The 27241-nt window shown below is 36.9% G+C and overlaps 1 protein-coding gene across 1 annotated transcript in view; it reads left to right on the top strand.

The window, feature by feature from the left end:
- Znf804a (zinc finger protein 804A) overlaps nucleotides 1–27241 on the top strand; it is a 190913-nt gene that overhangs the window by 144576 nt on the left and 19096 nt on the right. Inside the window, exon 2 of the mRNA XM_050121245.1 lies at nucleotides 14626–14769. Coding sequence (XP_049977202.1) covers nucleotides 14626–14769 — 144 coding nt within the window. The remainder of the gene's footprint in view (nucleotides 1–14625; nucleotides 14770–27241) is intronic.

Here is a 27241-nt window from a genome sequence, read left to right as displayed (position 1 = left end):
CTTTCTATGAGACTACAGTTACCCTGATACCGAAACCACAGAAAGATTCAATCAAGAAAGAGAATTGCAGACCAATCTCACTTATGAACAGAGATGCAAAAATACTCAATAAAAAACTGGCAAACCGAATCCAAGAATATTGCCTTTGTAACAAGATAGTCTGACAATTTAGGATCTATAAAGAAAGATATTTTTACTATTTACCTTTTCTGCTCTGCAGCAATTTTCTCTCTATTGCCCTCGAGTTGGTGCTAGGACTTGCTGACTCTCAGCAGGTGGTAAGGTTTTCCTGGTTTGTGTTTGTTGCTTTCAGAGTGAGTATTGAGGAGGGAGAGTCCTCTCTGAGACTCTTGCAGCTGGGATTTCTATCTTTACAACTTGCTGTAGAGTCATGAAGTCCGTATTTCTGAGATCCAAGAGACATATTCTTGGAAAAGCCAGTAATTGTACTTTAATTATTCCTTGGTTTACTTTCATTTTTGTCTGCATTTCTTATTGCCTTTGAAGGGTTTTAGTGGAAAAAAAAAAGTTTGAAATTACATCTGGCGTTTCTGTTAAACTGGAAGACTGTCTCCAGAAACAGATGGCTCATGGAAATCCTGTGGAACCAATACTCCACCAGGTCATAGATGGGATAGGTGCTGGGGTGCGCCAACCCTTTGCCCGGGACGTGTGCCTGGGTGACAAGCAAGTTGGTGGGTTGGGGCTGCTGGAACCAGTCCCCTCTGGTGACGGAGGGAGACAGCTCTCCCAGGCCCATGCTGAGAGGTAGAGAAGTTCTGGTGTCCCTAGGTCAGGAGAGAAGTAAGCTGTGAGGGAAAGATGCAGGGACATTAACAAAATTCCTGTCCTGACTGCCCACTGTCTAGGCGACATAGGAAGATAGGTTCATCCATGGACACGAAGGGTCCTTCTCAACCTCTGGCACTATAATTTTCCTTTGTTTAACAGTTATCCAGCTGAAGCATTTCATTATAGCAGCCCACATTAATTGAACCAGCTGCTTTCACTTTAAGTTGAAAACTATGTGCTTATGTGTATTTTACCTTCATGGATGCACGTATACCGTGTGAGAGCTTGAGGCCAGAAAATGACACCAGATGCAATGGAAACGAAGTAACCACCAGGTTGAGGATGTAGTCTCTTTTGGTCTTATTTCCATCTTGAAAAAATACAAGAGTTGAAACTTTTATTTTGTTAAATGAACTACCTGTTATGTGATGTTTGTTAACCTGGGAGATACTCTGAACTTCTATATGGGCTATAAATAATGTTTTTTATTAAGAATGGCAATTTCAAAAGTTTGAAGTGCATTATTAACTAAATAAAAAGCTTTAGTTCAGTCAATTTTGCACAGAAGCACAGGAAGATCTATAAACTGGAGTTTTATTGTTTCATACCAGTCATAAAAACTGGCTCCATCCATAGGTCAATATAATATTAGGAATCTTCTCAGGATATATTATCAACCTGGCAGGCAGGCTTAGCTATGAGTTCTTTCAACTTAATTTCATCTAAAGAGATGGCTTATGGTTATCCACTAGCAAGTCAGCTCATTTAAATATTAATTTGGAAATGATGAATATAAATTGTTTGAAAATGGAAACATACCTCAAAATTCTCAAACTATCATAGTATAAAAGAATTTAATAACATTACTTAATTATATTAAACAGATTAGATTAGTAAAATATTATTCAGTAATATAAATCCTTGACACAGAACATTAGCTATAACTTTCCACTTTTTAGGTACGTATTTAATTCTAGACACTCTTTCTCCTTCAGTCCAGCTAAAGTTATTCTGAGCTATGATCTTTGTTGAAAGACAGGTCAATCTATTCTTGGGTCTTCCGTTCTGTGAAACAGCTCTGAGTCAGCACTGAGTGATGCTATTGAAAAAGAAATAGACTTTTCAGCTGTGTGCTAATATTTGATGCGAGGAATACAGTTTAATTTAAAATAATATTTGTGAATCTGGGAATGTTCTACTTTACACAGAACTCCAAATTTTTATTTAAGTTTTCTGTAATACAAATCCAATCATTTTTGTCTTTAACAATGGCATTTTAATTGAGGCAAGGAAACAGTCTACAACTATAGGAATGAGGGTACACATTCACTCACTGGCATGTAGAAATGTAAAGTATATGTATAGACAGATATAGATATAATAGATGTATAGATATAAATATAATCCTTAGCACATTATTTCTAGACCAATAGTTTTGAATCAAAGTTTTAGTGCTTAAATTGTTTAGAGTTTGGCCTCTTAAAGTATGACTTATTCAATGTATGCATATCTCAAAAGTTTGATTGCTGGTTTTCACCAAAATTATAACACTGATCATCAATACTATCAACATTAAGGAAAGCAATAAAATAATCCCGGGAATGACTAATATGACTAATCTCTCTCTCTCTCTCTCTCTCAAAAGTCAGTCCTTAGTTGTCTACAGTTGTCTACAGTTCTCTGCTTAGGAGAAGGGTCTCATGATATTTTCTCCATCTACAAATGCCCTATATGTATTCTTTACATTATCCAAAGAAATGTGAGCTACTTCGGCATTAGGAAAAGGAGTCATTATTGGCTTTGTGTTATGCTCGGGTTTTGTAGGAATAGCGAGGAGAAGCAGGGTGGTAGGAGATACTTTGGTCTCAGCACAGCTGTGCCATCAATGTAGCTCGTGTTTGCTGTGAAAGTACTATTCCTGAACAGATTTACAGTGCCACAATACGCTTTCTTATTACGTATTGATTAGATTTTAATTATAGTGAAATTTTATGAATGTCTTCTATTTTTACACATTGCCATTTTCTAGTCACTCTGCTTTATGTTGTCGAATGAGCACATTTTAAACAACTTTTAATAGCTGGGAATCCACATTGTTGTTTTATATATTAGTCTTAACTGTATCTTCAATGTGCCGTCTGAATCAGCTCACAAAAAATCAATCCAGCACTCACAATGCCATCTTTTAAATGCACTGTCGGACCAGTTATGGCACATTTAAATTATGTCATAATTAAATGTATTATAATAATATTTTTTAATTTTAATTAAATTTAACATTTTAACAAAAGAAGCTTCTTATAAAAATTTTTACTTACTTTTTAAACGTGAATGAGTATTTGTTCCTTGATCTGGTCTTGTATATCTACTTAGTGGCCTAAGGCATGTAAATCTCATATTACCTGTTAGGTAACTCAGATATAGGAAGGATTCAGTGGGTAGCTCAGCTTGTGCCGGCTAATGCCGGACTCTACCATTTGGGTAAGTTTCTCTTCTCATTCTGCTCCTCTTTTCATCTTACACAGAATGGAACTGGCTATAAACCTCCCAGGCTCCCTCTTGTCCCGCAGAGTCTGAGCGAGGTGCCCATGACAGCAGTCAGTGAAAGCTAATGTCCTCAGCTTCTTCCTTTGTTTGGTCCACTCAAACTTTAGTTGGAAGTTTTGTTTAACAAGTTAAAAAGTGATTTTTCTAAAATAAGAAAAAAATTCCTTTCTTATGGATATCTGAAACATATGATTATTTTCAAATGGTGTTCTCCCGCTGCGCTAACAGTGTATGAGATTCACAGACTATCATCCCATCTGGGATTCAAGACAAAGTAGAATTAGCCACAGGGACAGGGCCTGCTGGCACTAATGGGGAGGACAGCAGGCCTCCGTATATTGTTCCTCCTGCTATGGAAGCTGCGGCTGCATGGTAATCTGTGTAAGGCATTTGGGGGCCCATTGATGGACACCTACAGGGTGGCACTTATGTTTTGAGAAAATATTTCAGGGAAGGAATAAAGTTAAAAGGTTTGAGAACTATTATTTTGCCTTATGTTTTTCACAGCAAGGTAATTTTCCTTTGTGGTCATCAAGTGTCGTGAGGAAATGTATGCGTCTGTGACTCAGAGTGGTATTACCCTAATGAAATGTGTTGTTTTATTTTTTGGATCTAACTTTATTATATATTTGATGTTTACATTAGGTACTTCGTGGCTCAGAGATGTAGTTCCGTAATAGAGCTCTCTCTCTGTCTCTGTCTCTGTCTCTGTCTCTCTCTCTCACACACACACCTCACACACACACACACTTTTATCTTCCATTTTCATGCAGCTACATTCTTCTAATTTCTAGTGTAGACATAATTTTCTGCTATACATTATATTCACTATGGTGTTTTCTGATTTTCTGAATTTCCTTTCCCCCATCCGAAGCACTATCAGGATTCAGATTCTGCAACCAATCCCAAAGTACTGAGGATATCATTTTGACCTTCAGGTAGTCCTTACTCACAGAGCCATTGGCATTTCAGACTCTCAGAGTGAGACTGCTTCATGGTTTTTAAGAATGAAAATGTTGTCTTGGAATGGATATTGCATGCTTCATGATATCTTTATTTTTAAAAATTGTATTAATTGTAATAATGACATTAATAGTTTTACCTTTGCATATGAAAAGTGATACTTCTTGACATTTAGTTTATCAGATACTATGCTTAAATGTATTATAATTTTAACATTTTTGAAAAGCATGATTGTTAGCATATTAAACAGTGCAAATAAATGAAAAATTTATATGAGTTAGACACATGAACTATACGTAAGTTCTAGAAATTTGATTTTCATTATAAAAAATCAACCTCAAAGAATGATCAGGGTCTTGTATTCTTTTTTTCTTCTTCTCTCATGCATTACATTCTGAAAAAACTTTCCCCCCTTCACTCCCCACACTTCTCCTCTTTCCCAGATCCACTCCTCCTCCATTTCCCTTCCAAAACATAAAAATAAAATAGCAGGTTCCAAGGATATCTACTGAACACAGCCTAACAAATTACAATAAGACTAGACCCAAATCCTCATATCTAGCCTGGCACTGCAACCCATTAGGAAGAAAGGGGTCCTGAGAGCAGGCAAAAAAGTCAGAGAATCCCACTGTTAGGAGTCCCACATGAATACCACGCTAAGTAGCCATAATCTCTATGCAGAGGACCTAGTTCAGACTCATACAGGCTTTATGAGTGATCTTCTAGGAGCCCTTTTAGTTGATTTTGTGTTTTCATGGTGCCCTCCCTTGACCCCTCTGGTTTCCAAAATCTCTCCACCTTCTTTTATGCAGGCCTCTGCTGGCTTATCTAGTGTCTGGTTATGGATCTCTACATCAGCCTTTCTGATGACAATTGGACTAGACACAATGTGTCACAGCAAGGTAATTTTATTGTTTGAAGTCGTATTTGCTTCTTCCTGGGTCTCTGGGCTATCCAATCTCTGGTTCCTATCCATCCAGACAGTGTCAGACATGGAATCCTTCTCTCGTGGTGTGAGCCTCGAGTTGGACCAGTCACTGGTTTACCAATCCTACAATTTCTGCTCAGTTTTACCCCAGCACATCTCACATGAAGGACATGGTGTAGAGCAAAGAGTTTGGGGCTGGGTTGATGTCCTAGTCCCACTGCTCAGGTCTTGCCTGGCTATAGAGAATGGCCAGTTCAGGATCCATAAGCCCTATTACTATGAGTCTTCTAAGGGGCTGTAGATTCCACAGAGTTTCCACTGCACTAAATTTCAACATCACCTCCCAAATGCTCCCTAAGCCTCATCATCTAGAATATTTTAGTCTTTTTACATTAGATGCTTAGAGTACCTAATTGATCCACTCTGGTGGATCATCATTACCCATAATCTGATTACTAATCACTCATCATTTTCAATAAATGACTTGTCCCTTCATGACCCAAAACTGACCTCCTCTGAATCGTTTCAGTCACAAACCCAGGTCCTTCTGCCTCTTAGATCCTTCCAGCACATCTCAATCATCTTTCCAGATCCATCCCATTAGAATATCATTTACAACATGAGTTTCCTTGAAATCTGTGTCGTTTCTTCCTGTCTTTCTGTCTAGACAGTGGAGAAGAAGGGAAACTTTCTTCCTTCTCGCTCACTTTCTTTATCACTCTAAATTGAGTGATTTATTGTTTCCTTTGTAACTCTAACTCTCAACATTTCTGAATACCATCTGACCTCTCACTATCTGCTATTTATTGTGACCATTGCTGGAAGGCCATGTATCTCACTTCTTTCTGATGTTGTCATTTATATTCTTGGAAATGCAGGAGAGTGCCAGCATTCGCCACTCTGCCACCACGAGATTCTTCCTTCCAGTACTCTGAATATTCCGCTGCACTCCTTTGGTTGGCATGGTTTCTAATCAGAGTCATTTTTTTCTTTTCCAAAACTTGCATGCAGATTTCAATTTTTTTTCCTAATACTTGAATATGACCTACCTACACACTTGCTGTTATGGTATTAATATTTATACATTTGTTTTTTTGTCTGAACTTCTTGAATATTTAGTTTTGTTAAAAATTTTTAATCCAGGGAAAATTATCAGCCATTATTTGTTCATTATTTTCTTCTACTTCATTTCTTCTGTCTTCCCCTTTTTGTACTACCCACAGCTTCTGGTCTACTCTTCTGCTCAGTTTGTTCCTGCTTTTCCTTCTTTTCCTTCAGTGTTTATCGATTATATATAGATTTATATAATAATAGATATTTATTAAAAACTTAGGCACTATCTGTGTACTAACAGCATTTTTATTCCAATCTATTTTCTTCCTTACTTGATTTCCAACATCCTCATTAATGTATTCCCCCTATCCTTACGAGGTACCTACCTCTTCCTTTTGAAATTAATGTATACATTTGTTAAGATTTTCTCCATGATAATACTAAAATGTTTATGGTATTTATATCCTGTTATCATGTAAAATTTGCTCCATTGGACTCATTATTTCTAATACTTTTAGCAAAATCTTCTTAAAACCTTGGCAGGTTTCAAAAATTAGGAACGGAGGTGAATGGACCACTAATATCAGTACTTCTGATCACTCAACAATTTAATAAGCCGTGTTTAGAATTATCTGAAGCAGATTAATATGCTCATGGCTCTTTGGTTTGGGATCCTTTTGAATATTTTACTCCCCCATTTTTTCTTTTTTGGAATCCCCAACAACTGCTTCTAAATTTGACTACCATTACACATAGGAGTTCAGTTGTTGGAAGGCAAGTTTGGAAGAAACAGAAGCATTCTATATTTTAGTTAATATTAATGCTATTTTTCTTTGTCTGAGCCTCATATTTATTTATTAAATAATTCATTCAGCTTTTTCCTCCTGCATATCTTTGTTACTTTCTTTCCCAGATACCTAGCCAAAACTTTAATTGTGAATTTCCAAATCTGTTTTAAAGCTCTGACCCCTATTGTGGATATTGTCTTCTCCACATAGGTAGATAGGAAAGATGAAAGGCACAGATCTGAAAAGATTTCTTTTCCTGATTGGAAAAAGGTGTTTGATTGAGTGATGAATTTTTTTTTTTTACCATGAGAGAAGACCTTTATTATGGGAAGGAAATAAACTATGGTAAAGAAGGCAATCTTCCCCCCATCTCCCATGGTTATAAACTTTCTGATGATAAATATTTTATGAGGATGTAGTAGGAGTTATGAAAGAAAAGTCATGGGATCGAGGAGTATGTAAATATTAAGAGCTTCTGTCTCACAAATAATATATCACCATCAGATTTTGTTTGTTTGTTCATTTGTTGTTTTGGGAAATTAACATTGGAAATTCCCAATTTGACTCTATGAGTTTCTGATCAAAGTAAATATATCAGTTTCTCCAGCTCTCTGAATATCTTTTTCTTCCCAGAATTTAAAGTGATTTACTCATATATCAGGGTCTAGCCCAATCACCGTCATACAGACTTCCTCCAGCAGCCGATGGGAGCAGGTGTAGAAACTCTCAGCCACACATTAGGTGAAGCTCGGGGAACCCTACAGAAGAGGGGAGGTAAAGTGGGAGACAGAGTGTTTGCGGACACCAGGTGAATACAGCTCACAGAATCAACTAAGCAGGCCTCATTTGGCTCCCGGAGACTGAAGGTAGCAATCAAGGAGACTGTATGGGTCTTCCCCAGGTCCTCTGCATTCAGGCTGTGATTGGTTAGTTTAGGGTTTTTGTTGGTCATCCTAACATTGCTAGTGGGGAAGTCTCTGGGTCTTTCACCTGCTCTTGGGACCCTTTCCCTTTATCCAGGTTGTCTAGTCCAGCCCTGATGTGAAGGTGTGTGCCTAGTCTTATTGTAACTCGTTAGGACACTTTCAGTTGGTATCATTAGGAGGCCTGCTCTTTTGTGAAGGTGAATGGAGGGGAAGAGTCTGGAGGAGAGATGAGGTGAGTGGAAGGCTGGGAGGAGGGGAGAGAAGGAATGCTGTGGTTCGGGTTAACTGTATGAGAGAAGAATAAAAAAAAAGGAAAATTGTATTTCGGGCTGTGATATCTGTTCTCTTGTAATTCTAAGGGGAAATGTGTGTTGTGGCTAGATAATGGCTCTCAAGCTCCCCAAAAGTCAGAGCCAAAGATGGAGTTATTGTCAGCATTTCCTTGGGGGTTCAGTGTTTCTTGAGATCCAGAATAAACTGTGTTAACTCACATGGCTAAAATAAGCTACTTAACCCCATTGTCTCAGCTTCTATTTCCAGAGAAACTGAAGCTAAGATCACAAGTGAAACAATTTACTGAGAAATGATAGTATCTCCTCCTAGACTGTGCTTCAGCTGAGAAAGTCACAAATAAATGTTAGATCATTACACGCCTCTTCTGGAACTCTAAGAGAAAATGACTAATGCTTGTAAATGTAAGAGATTTCTAAAGTGAAACAATTACACTCAATTACTATCACTCATTTGCTATAGTTGGGCTCTTTGAGATCTATTTATATAGAATTTTTCCTTTCTGAAATCTATGAATGATTTCATGTATATATGAGCTTGAAATATAACACAACTCCGAGAGCATTACACTTAAAAATCTGATATATTTCTTCCTATTTCCCTTAAAATTGAGATACATCTATCCTTACCACAGGAATACTAGAGATTGACATTAATATCAACGAATTCCTAAGGTAATCTTTCCAAGCACAAAAGAAAGCTGTCCTATTTCTTCTGGCACTTAGCTGGGTTGTAATAATTCTAGGTTTAATGCAGAATATTTAAATGATAAATGATGTATAAAACGGATCTCATTGATGAAGCATATATCCATGTATAAGGCAGTATTTTTAAAGAGGATTCCAGGAATGTCATTATCCTTTCATGTGAGAAATTATGAAGATAGAAAATATGATCCGGCAGTATTTTTAAAGAGGATTCCAGGAATGTCATTATCCTTTCATGTGAGAAATTATGAAGATAGAAAATATGATCTTCATCCAATACTTGAAATTAGATGAGTAACCATAAGAAAGTAGCACACTTGTTATTAGCTAAGGTAAAGATCTCATGATGGCCAGAGAGTTGGTTCGCTGTTTGCAAGTGTTTGTTGCTCTTGCAGAAGACATGAGTTTGATTCCTAGGACTCATGAGGGAGTTCATATCCATTGTAACTTCGGTCTCAGGCAGTCCAATGCCACCCTCTTCTGACTTCCACAGGTAGCAGGCATGCAAAACTTGTATACCAATAACATAATAAGATGAATAAAATCTAAAACAAAGAAAATCTTTCATACTCTCATGCATGCTTTCTGCAGAGGAACTTTTAGAGAATAACTTTACTTGCTTTGCTTCTTGGAAACTTGAGGAAATGAGTATTGGTGTTTACTGCTCACCGTGGAGTCATAATCTAGACAGAGATGTGCTTAAATACATGATACTCAATATGAAACCGTTTCAGTGAGTGGTCTCTGCACTACCTGTAAGAAAGGCATAGATAATGTCATGTTTTGTGCTATCTTTGAAATTAAACTTTTTATTTTTTAAAACAAACTTCCTTGGGATAGTCTGTTCAGAGCATCTGTGACTTTTGTTAAAAACCTGGCATCTGACTCAGTCTTGAGTTGTCTCTTCTGTGTTCCTCAAAGTGTCTTGTGATACATGATTTTCTCTTTCAGAAGTTAGAATCTGGACTTTGAGATCACCCTAGCATTTATGGGTGACAATAATGGTCCTCTTTTATCTATAAATGGCTGTTCCTTTGCAATACCAGGAAACTCTTGAATCAGAGAAAGTCTAAATCAGAGCTACTTGGATATGTTTCTGCTACAACACTTCCTACATAAAATCTATGACATTTTTTCTCACAAAAATTCAACCTCCAACTCTTTGGATACAAACTATGTGTCAAAAATTTTATTTAATTATGAAAATAGTTGTCTGAGTCAGTTTCTGACTCTACAAGGTAAGCCTCAATCTGCAAAACCACACCCGTTTGAAGTGATCTCTAATTTTAGCAATCCGTTTAAATTTATGATTTTCCACGACCTCTCCACAGGTTTGGTAACTTCCTAGAAAGGTTTGAAGAGACCAAGCAAATAGTTTGTTGTTCTTTCTGGTTTACTATAAAGATGTGATTTAAGCACAGTCATATGAGAGCAATCACAGGCAGGGCCAGAGGAAATGGTGAGGAATTTTCATTCCTTGTAGGTGTAGTGTCTCCACCACTCCCAACTTTGTCCTTCGATCCAGAAGTGCTTGGAACTTCACAAATAAAGTGACTTAATTTTGAAGGCATTGCTATCAGCCTCCATCATTGATAATGGGTTTTATCTTTACCCACTCACCCATGCAGGGATTTGGAAAGGGGGTTGTAAGTTACACAATGGATCATTCCTTGGAATTTTCACATAGCAGCCAAAGAGTTATGGATCATGTATATCTCAAATTCCTTCATTTTTGGGGTCAGTGACTCAGAGATGATATTTGCGGAAGGGGGTTGTGTGAAGCATTATTCCTGCTTGGATTTTTCAGATTTCTTTAGTTCTTTGTCTTTTGTTGTTGTTGTTATTGTTGTTTTGATTTTTGTTTTCAAGACAGGGTTTCTTTGTAGCTTTGGAGTCTGTCCTGGAACTCACTCTCGTAGACCAGGCTGTCCTTGTATGCACAGTGATCTGCCTGCCCCTGCCTCTCCAGTGCTTGAGATTAAAGGCATGGTCCACTAGCATCTGGCAAGATTTCTTTTTGCCTTCTACTACTATCTACATATTTAAATAAATGGAAATTTATCTTTTTTTTTTTTTGATTGACTTCCCTGGGGAACATTTCACCAGTTCAATCATTTTTATGTTACACTGTGAAATTTTCTTCTGGAGTTCCCCAGCAAGCAAGTTTGGCATATGTGAAAGACAAATACATTTGAAGACAAACTTTTCCAGGAAGGTCAAGAGCCTAGTTTGTGACAATACAACTGGAAGTATGGTGGCCCAGTCCATGGTCAGTAGTTTAGTCAGGTGATCCGAATCTTGATAATTCTGATTTTTAATTACGTTGTTTGTGGTTAGTATTAGACATGAGTCTAAATTTTGATAAACATTTGCCCACATTTTATAAATGTGATAAAATTTGATAACATTTTTCCACTTTGGTATTCCTTCGAGCTGTAATGTGGGTGCTAGGAGTTGAATCTGGGTCTACTGGAAGAGTGGCTAGTGCTCTTAACTGCTGAGCCGTCTCTCCAGCCCTCACACTGATATTTCTGCAGAGCATTCTGAAACAAGCACACCGCCTTCCTTTTACAAGTGCTTCCAATTAAAAAATTTGCTAATATTTCTTGTTTACTGATTCAGTTTGTGTTAGACTCTAGACACCTAGAGCTTGCTCTGTTAAAAGGTGTAGGATACAGCAGTAACAGCAAACAAACAAACAAACAACAACAGCAAAATGAAAACCAACCTCTGTTCTCAGGTTGCTCACATTCACATGGTAACGTTGGTTGAAAATGCCCAGTTATAACACCTTACTTTAAAAACATGCATGTTAATTGGTACGATATCCTGTGGTGAAGCTGACCTGAAAAACATCATAAATTTTAGAGAAGGTATGTTCTGTCTCTAAGGTTGGACTTAAAGCTATTTACTTTATATGCATGATGAGTAGTTTATTCTTGGGCCGTGGAAAGACCACTGGCTTCTCTACTTGAATTTACTGATCTAGAATGTGTGCTATGTCACTGTTAATGTGGTGCTGACTGAAACATTCTTTTTCTTGCCGTGCTGAGGTTCAATTCATGGCTTGTGCATGCTAGGCAGGTGCTCTACACCTGAAATAAATCTTTGGTGCTGAAAATTTCTTAACTTTATGATTGCATTTCATGACCTTCATATTGCCCTCTTAAAAGATTCAACCTTCACTATTTTATTGGAATATAAAACACGATGGGTTTAAATCTCTGAGACTTTTGTGGCTTTGCTCTTCACTTTCTGCCATCATGCCCAGTAGACATTTCAAATTTGGTGCTCATGGTTAAGTATAAAATGACTATGCAGCCAAAGGTGGAGCTGTTTAGGTTTGAGGAGATATGAATAGCTGTTTCCTTTTCCCATTGTTCAGTTGTATCCCTTACCATCTTCTGTGGGAAGCTGTGTTGAACATATGCTAATAGTCTTCATACATGAGTCAACACTTGCATCACTGTCATCCAAAAGGAAAATCAGAGGAGCCAGGGAGCAAGCAAACAAATTATGACCGATAGTCTTTACATACATCTGCATATGTATTTAAAAATGCCTGGTCAATAATGATGCATGTATTGCACATAAATACATAATAACAAAATCGTTCTAACATGATCTTACTTTTTTTTTTAGTCAATATCTCTCACAGAACCTGAAGCTATTAATATATTAGGTTTGCTTGGCTGGGAAAAATCTTCAGGGATCTACCTATATCTACCCAGCCAGTGCTGGGGTTATATGCAGGCTTATAATTCTCTGTTTACAAATCCAGTGTGCTAGAGTGGCACATGAGAAAAGAATATGTGGTTATTTTTNGTGTTTGTACGGTGGAAAAATAATGCAGCCTGTGATGAATACACACGGGTTGGTCTTTCTTGAGCAGTCTGTAGAGGTTCAATGGGTTACGTGCCTGTGTGTATATGCATGCGAGTTTGTGTGCGCTCGTGCGTTTCTGTGCGTGTAAGAATAACTTGGAAGGGAATTAGGCAGCATGGGGAAATTAGAGAGAAGAGGGGTGGAAATTATATAAATGCAGTACCTTTGTACAGAATTCTGGCAAGGTTAAGTTAAAAATAAATAAAATCAGCCAGTGTTTCAACAAGTAAGATGCACTTGTGTCCGGCAGGAGCAACAATATTTAAGGTCTCAAAGCTATAGCCAAATCCTTAGTAGTTCATGGCTCTTAATCAAAGCTTATAGACCTCCCCCTCCTACGGCCACCAGGCCAGCTCTCCCACCTGCCTCAGGGCATTGATAGGATTTGGCAGCATGGTCAGGGAAGAGTTGCCCCCCTCCAACAATGCGTAGGACGGGTAGGAGAGCTCATCCTGGGGGTATGAGAGTGGGAGAGCCAACCCAGTCAACTCAGGCATGAGTGAACAAGCTCCGAAGTGGTAAGCATGGGGGAACTGTTGCATCTCTCATCTGTGGGCCAACCCTACAACTGCACAGGCCCAGATCCAGGGTGATGACTCGGCTCGGCCCAACATCCACTTTATCTATGATCTGCTGCAGCAGGTGGAGGACCCTAACCCTCAGACCCAAAGCGGCAGGATCTCCATAACACAGGGCAACAACAGGATATCCATGAGGAGTCTTGGTGATGGCCCAGAATCTATAGTGTAGTAGAAACCAGAGGCCTCGAACCAGACCAATGACTCTTTGCAATGAACACGTGCAAGTAAAGATATGGACAAAGGGAATTATGGTATAACTCACTGGGCCACACTGCAGCTTCCTGACAAGATTTTTAATTTTTTCTCTTAAAGTTTGTTTGTGGTGAGAGGGCTGCAGGGGTGGAGCGCAGATATGAAGGGAAGTGGAAATGAATGGGGTCAGAATGAATGATGTAAAAGACACAAAGAATAAGTAAATAAATAAGCTCACACCTGATTCTGTTTTTAACCCTCTGAAAGGTTGAGTTGTAAACCAATCTTTATTCTCAGTGTCATGAATATGTTATGCTACTAAGTTTCCTCCCTCCTTCCCTTCCTCCCTGCTTCCTTCCCTTTCTCTCTTCCTCCCTCTGTCAGTTGCTTTCTTCCTTTTCTTCGTTCTCCCCTCCTTCCTTTCATTTTTTATTTTAATGACGAACTTAAACAATTTACATAAAAGTAACTTATTATCCAAAGATTCAAGTTTATTTAATTAAAAATATGATCATGGAGTCAATTACAATGATCAAACTGATGTAGTTTAGATAAACAATAAAAGCATGTATTCTATGTAGCAGTACAGAGCTCTTCTGCACACACTTCAGATGTTTACTAAAGAGGATTCTGCATTTGCTGAGGACCAGAGATTTACAGCAGAATCACAGTTGCTGTTGGACTCTCATTTACAATGTCAGCACAGAGTAGAGTGTGCCCAGTTAATGCTGCTTTCTATGTGACTTATTTTCTTGTTTGTGTTTCTGCTGGTGTTTTTTTCATTTATATTGGCTTCATCTGTGAATATTTTTCTTTTTTTATCTCATTTTTTATGTTTGTTTGTCAATATTTTTTTATTTGTCCTTTGTCCTATTTCTAGCTTTAATCACTGTACTAAAGATGACAACCATCAAAGCAACGTAAACTCAAGGGATAGTGAATTGTGTGAAGCCTTGAAATTTTGTCTTTCAGGACTATGCCGTGAAAGAGAACACTATTGCCAAGGCTCTAGAGGATCTCAAGGCAAATTTCTACTGTGAGCTCTGTGACAAACAGTATTATAAGCACCAGGAGTTTGACAATCACATTAATTCATATGACCACGCTCACAAACAGGTAAGAAAGAGAAGTAAAAAAAAATGAGCATTTTTAAGCTTTGATAGTAGACCGACTTGTTAATACTATATTAAAATTTCATTTTATTTTCACCAATTTATTGTTTTTAAAATGTACTTCTGTGATGATAAACCTTGTTTAAAAGAACAATAGCAATGTTTGAAACAAATGTCTACTATTGAAAAGGGTCATTGGTGAATATTTTTCACTGTCCACATTTGTTTTGAAAGCAATATTCTACAGTCAATCATCTGCTAAATGTCCTCAAATGTATTGCAATTAAATTTTTCAACAATATAACACTACTATATGTGGTGGTATAGTCTTAAGTGGCCTCTCTTCATCCCATGTTCCATCTACACCTGACAGAGTCATTATAGGACTCATGACTGTGTTCTTTACAAGTATTCTAGATTTAAACTATCTTGAAAATCATGGGAAAAAATGATCAAGCATGTGCATGATGTGTATATGATATGACATAGTTTATTTTACTGGTGTTTTTATACTAATAGTTATAAATTCAAGATTCATGGTTTGCTAAGGTATATAAAGATATTTTTTATTTTCCTGCAGCTAACTATTATTAATTTTTCATTTAAATTTTAAAAATTTTACATACTAGCCCCTTTTCCCCATCCCTCCCCTCCTTTTGACCCCTACCTTCCCCTATCCCATTTCCCATCCATTCCTCAGAGGAGGTAAGACTTCCCTTGGGGAGTCAACAAAGTCGGGTATACCAAGTTGAGGCAGGACCAAGCCCCTTTCCCCCTGTATCAAGGCTGAACAAAGTATCCCACCATAGGTATTAGGCTCCAAATTGCAAGTTTATTCACCCAGAATATGTCCTGGTCCCACTACCTGGGACACCCAACTAATCAAGCCACGTAGTAGTCACCCACATTCAAAGAGCTCACTTAGTTCAGTCCCATGCAGGATCCCCAACTGTCAATCCGGAGTTCCTGAGCTCCCACTGGCTCAGGTCAACTGTCTCTGTGGTTTCCCCAAGCTCAGCCTGGTGCTTGTCTGTGGGATTTAAAGTAGAGTCTAAGAAATGAAGTTAACACTGATTTTATTTTCTAATGTGCCTGCTATTTACCATGAAAACTTTTTTGTTGATTATCTAACGATGGGATATAAGGATAAGCACCAATTTGTAAATATTTTATTTGTTAAACATCACCCACAAACAATGTTCTAAGTTAGTTTTGGCAAATACAAAAGGACTGTGTTTGAACGGATGAATTCACACTAACTTTGTGTTAATATTGAGTTAAAATAACATGAATTAGGCCGGGCAGTGGTGGAGCACGCCTTTAATCCCAGCACTTGGGAGGCAGAGGCAGGCGGATCTCTGTGAGTTCGAGGCCAGCCTGGTCTACAAAGGGAGTTCCAGGACAGACTCCAAAGCTACAGAGAAACCCTGTCTCGAAAAACCAAAAAACAAAAACAAAAACAAAATAACATGAATTATCTAGTACAAAAAGGAAAGACTAATGGGTAATTATCTCATTAAGTGATTATAAGACAATTTAAAGAATTGTATTTTACTGTCAATGGTCCAGCCTTTCATATGGACTGAATTATGTTTAAAGAGCTGTGGTAAGAGGAAAGTCAGCCTTCTATTACCCACATTGTCAGAGACCAGCGTTGACAAAAGTACCTCTTATCTAGGTAGGAGCATGGCGATTAGAAAAATTATAAAGAAAATTAAGACATGAGTAAAAATGATAAAACAGAAAACAGAATAGAACTGGAAGGGAGTTCCAGTGAACACTGAAATCGCCTCCTTTTAATTTTCTATACACTTTTATACCTTAATACAACAGAAGGAAGAAGAGGAAAGACTTCTTTGACATTATACAAAGAACAACTTGAACAGTTACTTGCGTCAATACTTTGAGCCATCAAGTCATTAAACCATAAGAAAAGCATTCTTTTCTTTAGAAGGTGCACCCTCCCTTTATCAAGTGTTCTGAAGGCAGCTACTCCCAAGGTCAAACTTCCTATTTCAAAAGAAGGAGCAGAAGGATGCTTAAATGTCCCAACCACTGGTCTGGGTGGAATGCATCTAAATATGTGAGTTATCTTAATGTCCAAAGCACAAAGCAACCATACACTAGGTCAGGAAGTGTAGCCACACTTCTTGTCAACAACTTCGAACAACCTTAAACTCTCTGACCTTCAGACAAGGTGGACACAGGCTCACAGTTTTGGGCATCAACACCACATGACTAATTAATGCTTAAGATTCTGTCATTGACTTATTTCTTCCCCTGGTGTGAAGCCTTTGATGATTTCTAGACACCTAACATTTTAAAACATGTTGGATGTCTCATTTTACAAGTAACTAGTTATTCTAAATTCATGGTTATGTATTATTTAAGACTACTTACTATCTTTCTGTATTTTGACAATAAATGCCAAATTGTCCAGAAATGCAAATTCACTTCAGTAAGCCTAAGGAACTTTTGAATTCCCTGTCCTCAGTGAATTTAGTGCGCTAGTTACTCCTTTTTACAAATTAGAGATCTCACATACTAAAACCAACAACAACAACAACAAAAAATTTTGAGGCAGGACTGTCAGGATCATCAGGTTTCTACAACTAAACCATCTTTGTGGGATTTAGATGCCTGCCTTAACCTAAAACATGTATCATTTTTACTAAAGAATGAAGCACACAATATAAATATCAAAAATTATAATATAAAATGCAAATACAAATTTTAAAATGTATACTATTCTCTAATCACTTTGAGTAATGCTTTTTTCTATTTTTAATTGAAAATAATATTTTTTCACAAAAGACATATACGCACACACACACACGTGCATATAAACATACACATTCTATCCAAATAAGCTAAGAGAAATCAGACTGTATCTGGCTTGTTATTTGAAGACAAAGACGTTTCCACTTGACCATAATAAATCCTATTAAGTATTAGAAGCAGATGAATCATAAATGCCATTAAACAGCATAGTTATGGTTCATTAGTTCAGCATAAGAATTAATCATACTCTTGATGAACAAAATCTTAGGTAACAATGCAGTAGCTGGAAAGATTTAAATCTATATTATCACACTATTCCTTTCTAGAAGACAGTGGTGTATCAATGACAGTATACAATGTTTATCATCTCTCAGGAAAGATACCACCACCGTTGATACTTTAAGTGGCATCAAGAAAGGCACAGATTGGAGGTGGATAATGTATAGGTTTTGTTTTTTTTTCTTCTAAAAACCTGAGTCAGAATATTTTTTTAAATAACATAAAATATCTACTATTTAGCAATATCCCGACCTAATATTGAAAATATAGATCTTCATCCATGGTTAAGTCCATTCAAGAACTAAGAAAGTTGACTTGCAAAATCAAATCAAACACATATACACATACACACACACATACACACACACAAATTCAATGTTATGAGCTACTGGATAAAAGAGAACATGGAAATAGCTATTTGTAAAACTTCTCTGATCTGTTTGAATGAGCTTTCTGTCTCTGTGACATTCCCAAGTCATTCTTAAATCCAGATAGTGAACATAGTCTTAATCTTGTCCCAAAGCTGTTGTGTTCTTTAATCATTCCTTGTTCCCTCTCCTTATGTGCTTCCAGATAGCCTAAGGATGAGCTCCTTCTGATCACTCTAACTTGTCATTCTGCATTCAATTGCAGTTTTTCTTTCATTTAGTATATTTTTCAATTCACAAACTTGCGCAGTTTTAAAAATCGTGTCCTTTACTTGAAGTTTCTCTATTAAAATTCTAATTATTTCTATGTAGTTTTCCATATCATTGAATTTCTTTAGAAAGCAGTATTTTAATTATGTTTGAGAGTTATTCTAGACTGGTTGCTGTCTGTCTGCTGTTACCCGGTTGCCGTCTGTCTGTCTACTGTTACAGCATCTTTTGCTTTGGCTTTGGTCATTATTTCCTGAAAGACCTTTCTTCAGGATAGGGTACAAGGTCATCGCGACACTGATATATTTGGTGCTAATTCCACTCTTTACAATCTAGTTTTCTTTGTGCCTGCCCCTCCCCAAACTCTAAACAGCTGTTTATTGTCTTTTAATTTAAGTAGCATTCTTATTTTGGTGCAGGTTTTTTAAATCAAAATTGTCTACAACCTTTCTATTGATCGGTTTTGTTAGTTCATTCTAGAAGGCAATAGAAGGTCAAAAGGGTCACTAGCACACACCTGAATGTTAGGAATATTAAGGAGTGTCTAGTAAGAGCAGCATCAGAGACATGGTGGTACACTGCAGCTGGTAGTTGGTGGGATACAGGTTAAGGCTGCCTCACCAGAGTTAATTCTTTGTCTGGCTGAAGAATTAGTCAGTAGGATTCAATTGTACCCAAAGGTCTGCAATTAGTTGTGTTACTTAAGACCAAGGGACAGTTGGTGCAGACAGTACTTCTGAAGATAAAGCTGATAAAGATCTAGTTATACTAAGTCTGACACAAAGAATCTTTCACAGTGTTGGGAGTGTGGGCATGCTCCAGACCTATACAAAACTGGTAGTGATCCAGCTTGAATCTGTTCAAAGCATGCAGGTCTCTGTCTAATGCCTTTAGAGTCCCGGAGGACTCTAAGGAGTCCTGGCTTCCAGCCTGTTTGGGGGTCTTACTATTTTTGGTTCCTTGCAGATGATCTAATGTAAAGCTGTATGCTGTTCCTCGTACCTGTGTCTTGGTGGATGCAGTCTTGCACTCCTCTCTGCTGCTTGAGGTTGTGGGAAGAGTGGTAGGGGAATTCCTCACTAACACTGGAAAATATCATCTTGTAGTGAGAAGCGCAAAGACACGCAGGATTCCACCAACACAGAGAAAATCCAGCTTTGTGCCAGAAAATGGCAGGTTGAATACAAAACATTATGTTGAGGTGCTTTTCTACAATAGCTACTATTTCTTGTTAGTTTTGTTTTGTTTTTTATTGTGAGACATTTTCTCTCTACATAGGCTGTCCTACAACTCTATACATATACCAGGTTGAGCTTGAATTCTATAAGTTCACCTGTCTCTACCCCAGGTGCTGTGATTAAAGGCATATGGCAACACTAGGCTAATAGCTATTATTTTTAAAACATAAGATATAGCTTGATATAATAAAGCTGAGAGTTCGTTGAAGGATTTGTATATATCTCAGTGATCTGTCTCTCTCAATATGTATCCTATAGGCCTGGTTTAATTATTTTATGCCCTCATAACAGGTAACATGATTACAATATTTATTGATCAAAAAGAAAGTTTAGAGTAATTTTTTAGAAGATGAGAGTTTAAAGGCAATATCCTGATAACCTTTATCATTCTTATTAGTTATATATTGACTCAAATATATATAAAAGATTATAAAATTTTGAAAAACATGCAATATTAGTATATTTATGTGTCCCCATGAGAAAAAGAGTATCCATATGTACATGTAACAAATGCATTTGAAAAGCTTAGTCATGTGTGTACCTTGCTGTGATTGCTACCTATTGCTGGTAGGAATGGGTCTTCCCATCTTGGTCCTCCTAGGGTTTTATTAGACTCTCCACATGCATATGGTACAGATGACTGGATTTCACTGAGGTATGAAAATCAATTTCATGAATTCAAAGGTATCAAGTATAGTACATAATTAGTAATTGTCGATGTATATTATATTTCATTTCACATTTTAAGTGACTTTCATATAAAACACGAATAGAACAGTTTCCAATAGTGCATTATCATTCTAAATTTTATTCTCTGGTTTAAAAATAAAGAAAAGATCAAAGATTCAGCATCAGGTTAAAAGAAAAAATTTTCCTCTGAGCAATTGCACCTATTCATCTGCTGTTCAAGTCAAGTCCCACTGAGTCTGTCCACTCACCTGGCTGCCTATCGGCAATTCGGAGCTATTTTCCCTGTTAGAAACCTGTCAGGCTGATGCAATGGAGAGGCAGAACAGGGAATGATTACTTTTCTGCTCTACCCCTCAAACATCGTGATTTTTTGTTTTAGTGGTCACAGTGTAGCTGAAATACCTCCCAAAAGGCAGCAAAGTGACCTTCACCTCAGCAAGTAAAGCTCGGCGTCTTGTAGCTTGCCGTTTTGATCCTCCCCAGAGGAAGTCGAGGTCAGGCCAGGTTACGGGGATGCATTATATCTGCAGAGAATGATATGACTATGAAAATGGAAGAGTTTTATTTAGAAATTTGAGCATTTCTTAAAAATTTAAACTGATGTTCAGTAACACTAGAGAAATAAATTACTTCTTAACATCTCTGTATAGGTACAGAAAATTAATGGCAAATTAGGAATACCATATATGTATGATAAAATCATCTTTAATAGTTTCTTTGTGTATACTATGGTATTCTGGCTAATATCATTCTGTTGTTTTTTGAATGTTATATTATACTTTATTTTTGATATTATAATTTACCTATAGCCTTTCTCTTTTTTCTTCCCTCCAAATACCTCTCTATAAACATGCATATATATATACATATATGTGTAAACATACACATATGTGTGTGTGCTCCTAAATAGAGCCTACTAGCTCCATATAATGTCATTTGCACGTACATCACTTTGATAAATGCTTGAATCTGCATCTGGTGTCTTTAGAGGTCAGAAGCTATTACACCCCCTGAATATGAACTCTTAAGGAGTCATAGATTCTTAGTTGCCATGCGGGTGCTAGGATGTGAACCAAGATCTGCAAAAACAATGAGTGCTCTTGACCGCCAAGCCATCTCTCTAGCCCCAAATCTCAATATTTCTTATCCAAAACCACTTGTGAACCACAGACAACTAAACTGGAAGTTTATCTTAAGCTAAAATACTATTTTAGACAATTTTTTTCTTGGTTTTTGAGACAGGGTTTCTCTGTCTAACAGCCCTGGCTGTCCTGGAACTAGCTCTTGTAGACCAGGCTGGCCTGCATCCCTCACAGAGATCCGCCTCTCTCTGCCTCCCGCATGCTGGGATTAAGGGTGTGAGCCATCACCACGCGACAATGGAGACCATCTTGAGGAACTTCCCCACACTTGCTTCTTAGCTGAGTGGTATTTAAATGATAACTGCCTCTACAGGCTCATATGTTTGAACAAGTGGCCTGTAGTTCATGGAACTGGTTGAGTGGGATGATAAGGTGTGGTCATGGGCTGAGCTGTGATGTTTCAAAAGCCCAAACCATCCCAATTGTTGTCTCTCTTTACCTCTTTTATCAGATGGAAGCTCTCAGCTACTGCTTCGGCACCGCATGTGCCCAATGGCTCCTTGCTCTTTACCGAGATGCTTGTGGGTTAATCCTCTAGAACCATAAGCCCCGAATGAATGGTTTACTTTATAAGTTGATTTGGTCATGGCATTTTGGCACAACAATAGAGAAGAAATTAAGAGGGACTGTTCCCCTTTTCCTTATTTATCATGAATGTATGATTGAGGATGAGTTCAATCAGTCAGTGTTAAGGAAAAGGAAAAACGTGTCCAGAAGAAAGGCTTGTATTATCTAAGTATAAATCAGCACACATTTTAAGAAAAGATTATAAGAGAACAATATACTTATTTGTACCAGTTTTGTGTATGTCTGTGTATGAGTGTGAGTGTGTGTGTGTGTGTGTGTGAATATCAATTAAGCCCTGAAACCCAACAGCAATGTTCCATTATTTTGGATCTATTAATCTGCAGTAACATTTTTTCCTATAGTTTAAATAATTTATTCTCTCTATCTTTTGCTCTCTCTCGCAGTGTGTGTATGTGTGTGTGTGTGTGTGTGTGTGTGTGTGTGTGATATAAACATGAACACTGTTATTTCTATGGCACAGTGTGCTTGTTTAGCACAAAGGACAACTTTTATAAATCAGTTATTTCCTTCCACTTTTTATTGTTTTGGGCATTGTTCATACTTCAGACAACTGGCCCATAGTGTCCACATGATTTGAGGTTCTTTCCCAGGAGTTGAAGAAAGGCTTATATTGGGGCAAGGAAATATACTGATATAGCAGACACATAAAGATAATACTTTCCACAAAGCAAAGAGTTGGCTCTGGGGACCAGAACTCCCAGAGATGATTCTTCTGCCCCTGTTTCTTACAGCACTGGAGTGCCGGGCTTACAGATCTGTAGCACTGTATCTGTACTTTTCAATGTGGATGCTGCACATCAACCCCGTGCCTTTAGACGAGTGTCTCAAGCATTTTTTTTCTCTAAGCCATTTCAGGAGCTCTTCTTAGCATTTCACCAACTTTGCTGGTGATATCTAAGGAATTGCATGTCTTGCCTTTTTGTTTTACTTTTATTATGCTTTACTAATCATCATAAGTCAACAAACATGTTTCTTATGAAATATCTACTTTGGGAAGTAGTTTATGCATTTTTTTACTCGCTTTTCGTACTTAGGGTTATTTATGCTGCTTGTTCTGAGGAAACTAAAAATTTTTCTAGGAACTATCATTAATAAAATCCAAATTATTCAGAAGAAAATTGATTCTGAACAAAATAAATTTGTAAGTGTAATATTATCTTAGTATGTTATTTGGTATCAATAAATTTTCAGCTATCAGAATTTTAGTTGTTAATTCTTTCCAGATATTATTTTCTTGCTATTTAAAAAAGACGAGCTCAGAAAATATTTAACAATACTTCTGACATCTATAGAAATGAACATTTCTGTATTAATATTTCTCTAATTGATAAATGCTCTTTACAATAAAGAAAAGTTGATTGTAGCTTAGTTTTAGAATCACCTGAGGAAGCTGGACAGTGGTGGCCCATGTCTTTAGTCCAAGCATTGGGGAGTCAGAGGCGGACTAATCTGTGAGGAAGAGGACAGCCTGGTCTACAGAGAGTGTTTGGTCTAAGACAGCCATTGCTACACAGAGAAACCCTGTCAAAGCAAACAAGTCAACAAAGAATCAACTGAGAAGTTAGCAGCACACACACACACACACACACACACGTCTAGGCCCACATATAATTATATATGATTTCTCTGTTTTGAGGCTTTCCAGATGCCTAGGATGCTAAGGAAAGTTTAGGTCTGCAGAAAGGTGGCTGCTTTTCTTACTTCTAATTATACATGCATCCCACTATGATGTGGAAGATACAAAAAAAAAAAAAGCATCCTTCTGGATCCCAAACAATCTGTCAAAAGTTGTTCAATGGTAATAAAGACAGAAGCATTGAAAATGGACAGATTACACTACTTGATATATCTTCTCCAGGCCAACAAGGGAAAAAAAAGGAAAGAAAAATGAAAAAGAGAAAACTAATGCAGTAGAGAGGTATTGGAAGACCATGGAGAAATTAGGGACCTTGAAATGAATTCTTTGGGGTTACTTCTTCATATGCTGATTTGGAACACAGTCAATTCCAAACTAAATTCTCAGTATATTGGATTTAAGCAGCAACTTCTGTTATTAGACTAGGGGTTTTTTTATTTAAATATTCCATCAATTCTGTCTAGACGTTTCTCTTTACCCTCTTGTGTGGTTTAAAAAGAAGAAAATTTGAAGCTTGTGATCTCCAAGGGTAAGAAGAAATGCAAATAAATTTGCAGGGCTCAGTGATCAGGACGGAGAGCAAAACTGGACTCAGAGATGTCAATCAGATTTGCGATAACTAATATGAAGCAGCATTTGAGTCTCCTAAAATGGGCTCCTGATTCCTACATTAATGGAGAAAAAATATGTAAAGTAAATGTCAACTTTGGCTTCAAAATCATTTGTACTTGAGGTTAGAAACTCGGTACTGTCCAAAGAAGTGTGAGCATCTTAGCTTGCGAAGAGCATGCATGTGTCCTTACCAGCAACCACGATCGCTAGAGACTGGAGTAAGGAAATAAATAGGATTTTAAAAATGTTTAGCAGTTATCTCAAAAGTACCATTAGTAAATCATCCATATGTGAGTTTGAACATGATTTCTTATGTTTTTCTGGTGAAGTTAATACAGGTCAATGATGTGACAATTTATGTAGAAAATAAAGACATGAAATATATTTTTATACCTACAGCTTAATAAATAGTTTTATTTTTTTACTCTACAATTATTTTGATGAGTGTTTTACTACTAATTAAACCAATATTTTCCTCTTTGTTTTCCACACAATTGCAGAGAGTAGATTTCTGGAAGTTTCTAAACTGTGTCAAATATTTGCTAAGTACAGAAAGAGTCTACGTTACGTTTAGCAAAACTTAGTAAGATATGATAAACTTACTTATTTTTAAATGCACCTATATTTACTCCTGAGGTGGACATTGCCACTTAGTAACCACTAGTCAATACCCTAGTGCGAGGACCTGGTCCCTGAAATTGTGACCATGGGAAAGCTGTCCTCAGTTCTCATCTGACAGACCAACACAACATCTGCCCAGGCCCAGATCTAGCATTATGACTTGGCCTGCCCCAACATCCACCCCATCTATTTTCTGCTAGAGCACGTGAAGGGACTTACCCTCAGACTCAAAGCAGCATGATCTCCACCACACATGGTGGCATTGGGATATCCAGGAAGACTCCTAGTCAGGGCCTAGCATCAAACAAAGTTTAATCCTTTCTGTTGAATATTGAAAGGTCTTGTAAACATCTGGGATAATGTACTTATTATAATTATGTAAGATGAACATACAATTCTTATTTTGTTTCTGTTAAAAAAAAATCTCACTCTTGAGATTAAGTTTAAATTTCAGGTTCTCTTCTTAGTCAACTAAAAATACTAGCAAGAAAATAAATAATCCAATATTGTTTAATTGATAATTAAAGTAAAATTAGTATTTACAATATGAAGACAAATACCTCATGTATATTTTCGCACTATTTCTATATGTATATTATATATATATATTATATGCCTTTTCATAATACTGTGCAATATTAGTATGATTTTTTTTAAAATGTCACTACAGTCCAAAAATTTAAAACATATTTTAATCCTTAACATTGTTAGTAATAGTTGCCTAATATACATTTATAATGTTGAGCCATAACTCAATCATTTTTCGTTTTCTGCTCATTCAAATGGCTTGTGTCTTTTGCAAATAATCATGCCCATGTCTCTTACAATCAAGTTTCTATTGCTCTCACTTCTACTACTTAAGATCTTATCCAGATTTTTGTTAGCAAATTTTCAAAGCCTCCTTTCGTAAGAGGAAGTTAATCACAGCCATCCTGTGCCAATTCAATTTGATAAGCATTCATAAGCACTTACAATGCAGGAGACGCTTCTGATCCAGCACTTAAGGAAATGAACTCAATAGTTGGAAAATCAGTTTTAGACAGAACACACACTGATTGCCAAGAGTTTTATATTAGAATTAAAATGAGGTTTTTATCCACAAAGAGAACCTTGAGTTAATAGAATCTGAAGAATGAGAGGCCTTGGGGAAAGATATTGTTCAGATCTGATATGCCATTAAGAGATTAGATGCTTTTAAAGCTGCCAGGAGAAAAGTCCAAGTGATACACATTCATGATAGTAATGGGAAACGAAATCTGAAAGAAAAATGAAAAAGACTTCCACAGTATCACTCAGCATAATACCATTGATTAAATAATGACTAGAAGGAAATTACACCTTGAAGTCTGATAACATCCACTAGAATACCATCTCTGAAAAAAAAAAATGTATTTGCTAACATTCGAATAGATCACGCTGCACTGCACGGTGTATTTCAAGAATGCTAAATTGATTTAGGAAGTGGAAATGCTGGTTCTTTGATGCTATTACTTCTCTTTGAGGCTATTACTTCTCTATAAGTAAGAAAGCATACTTAGATTTTTAAAAGCCACTGAAACAGTTTCTGATGGAAACAGCTTTCCTAAATTCAAAGTGAGGTTCAAACTTTTGGAAAAAGTAATGGTGAAATATGAAATTATTTGCTGAAGTATTGAAGGAAACAAGTAATGGATTTGCTTACAAAAGGGAAAACACTTGAAGTTGTTTTTACTAATGCTCTAAATGGATATTTTATTTCATACTGACTAGTACTATCCTAAAGGATATCACAGGAAGCATTTCATAGAAAATAAATCCTGGAGGAAACTTCAAATATCATTAGAGAAGAAATAGATCTGAAAAGAGCTACCCAAGGACACATCCAGAAAACAGAAATATATTTCATTTAACTACAAATAATAAACCTCAAATATGACTTTGTACGTTCAAATTAAATAATGAGTTCAAGACTTTTGCTGTTCTTAAATTATGAAATTTGAGGCTGCGAAATTTAAGTTTCTTATGCTCTTATTTTAGCAACAAATCTTTGCCAGAACCTAACAACTGAAAATACTATTGGACTCCCTGATAAAAATTACACTTTAATACCAGTAGGGACATAGGATCAATGTTAAAGTAGAGGAAAAGAAATTTTCTCCTTCAAAGATTAAGAAAGAAAGGGAAGGAAGGAAGGAAGGAAGGAAGGAAGGAAGGAAGGAAGGAAGGAAGGAAGGAAGGAAGGAAGGAGAGAGAGAGAGAGAGAGAGAGAACA

This window comes from Alexandromys fortis, unplaced genomic scaffold, assembly GCF_014885135.2.
Source record: "Alexandromys fortis isolate MF-2015 unplaced genomic scaffold, M_Fortis_MF-2015_v1.1 scaffold_8_1_9099942, whole genome shotgun sequence".
Taxonomy (NCBI): Eukaryota; Metazoa; Chordata; class Mammalia; order Rodentia; family Cricetidae; genus Alexandromys; species Alexandromys fortis.
The sequence above is the reverse complement of the archived record's forward strand: the minus strand, read 5'-3'. Positions and strand labels throughout refer to the sequence as shown.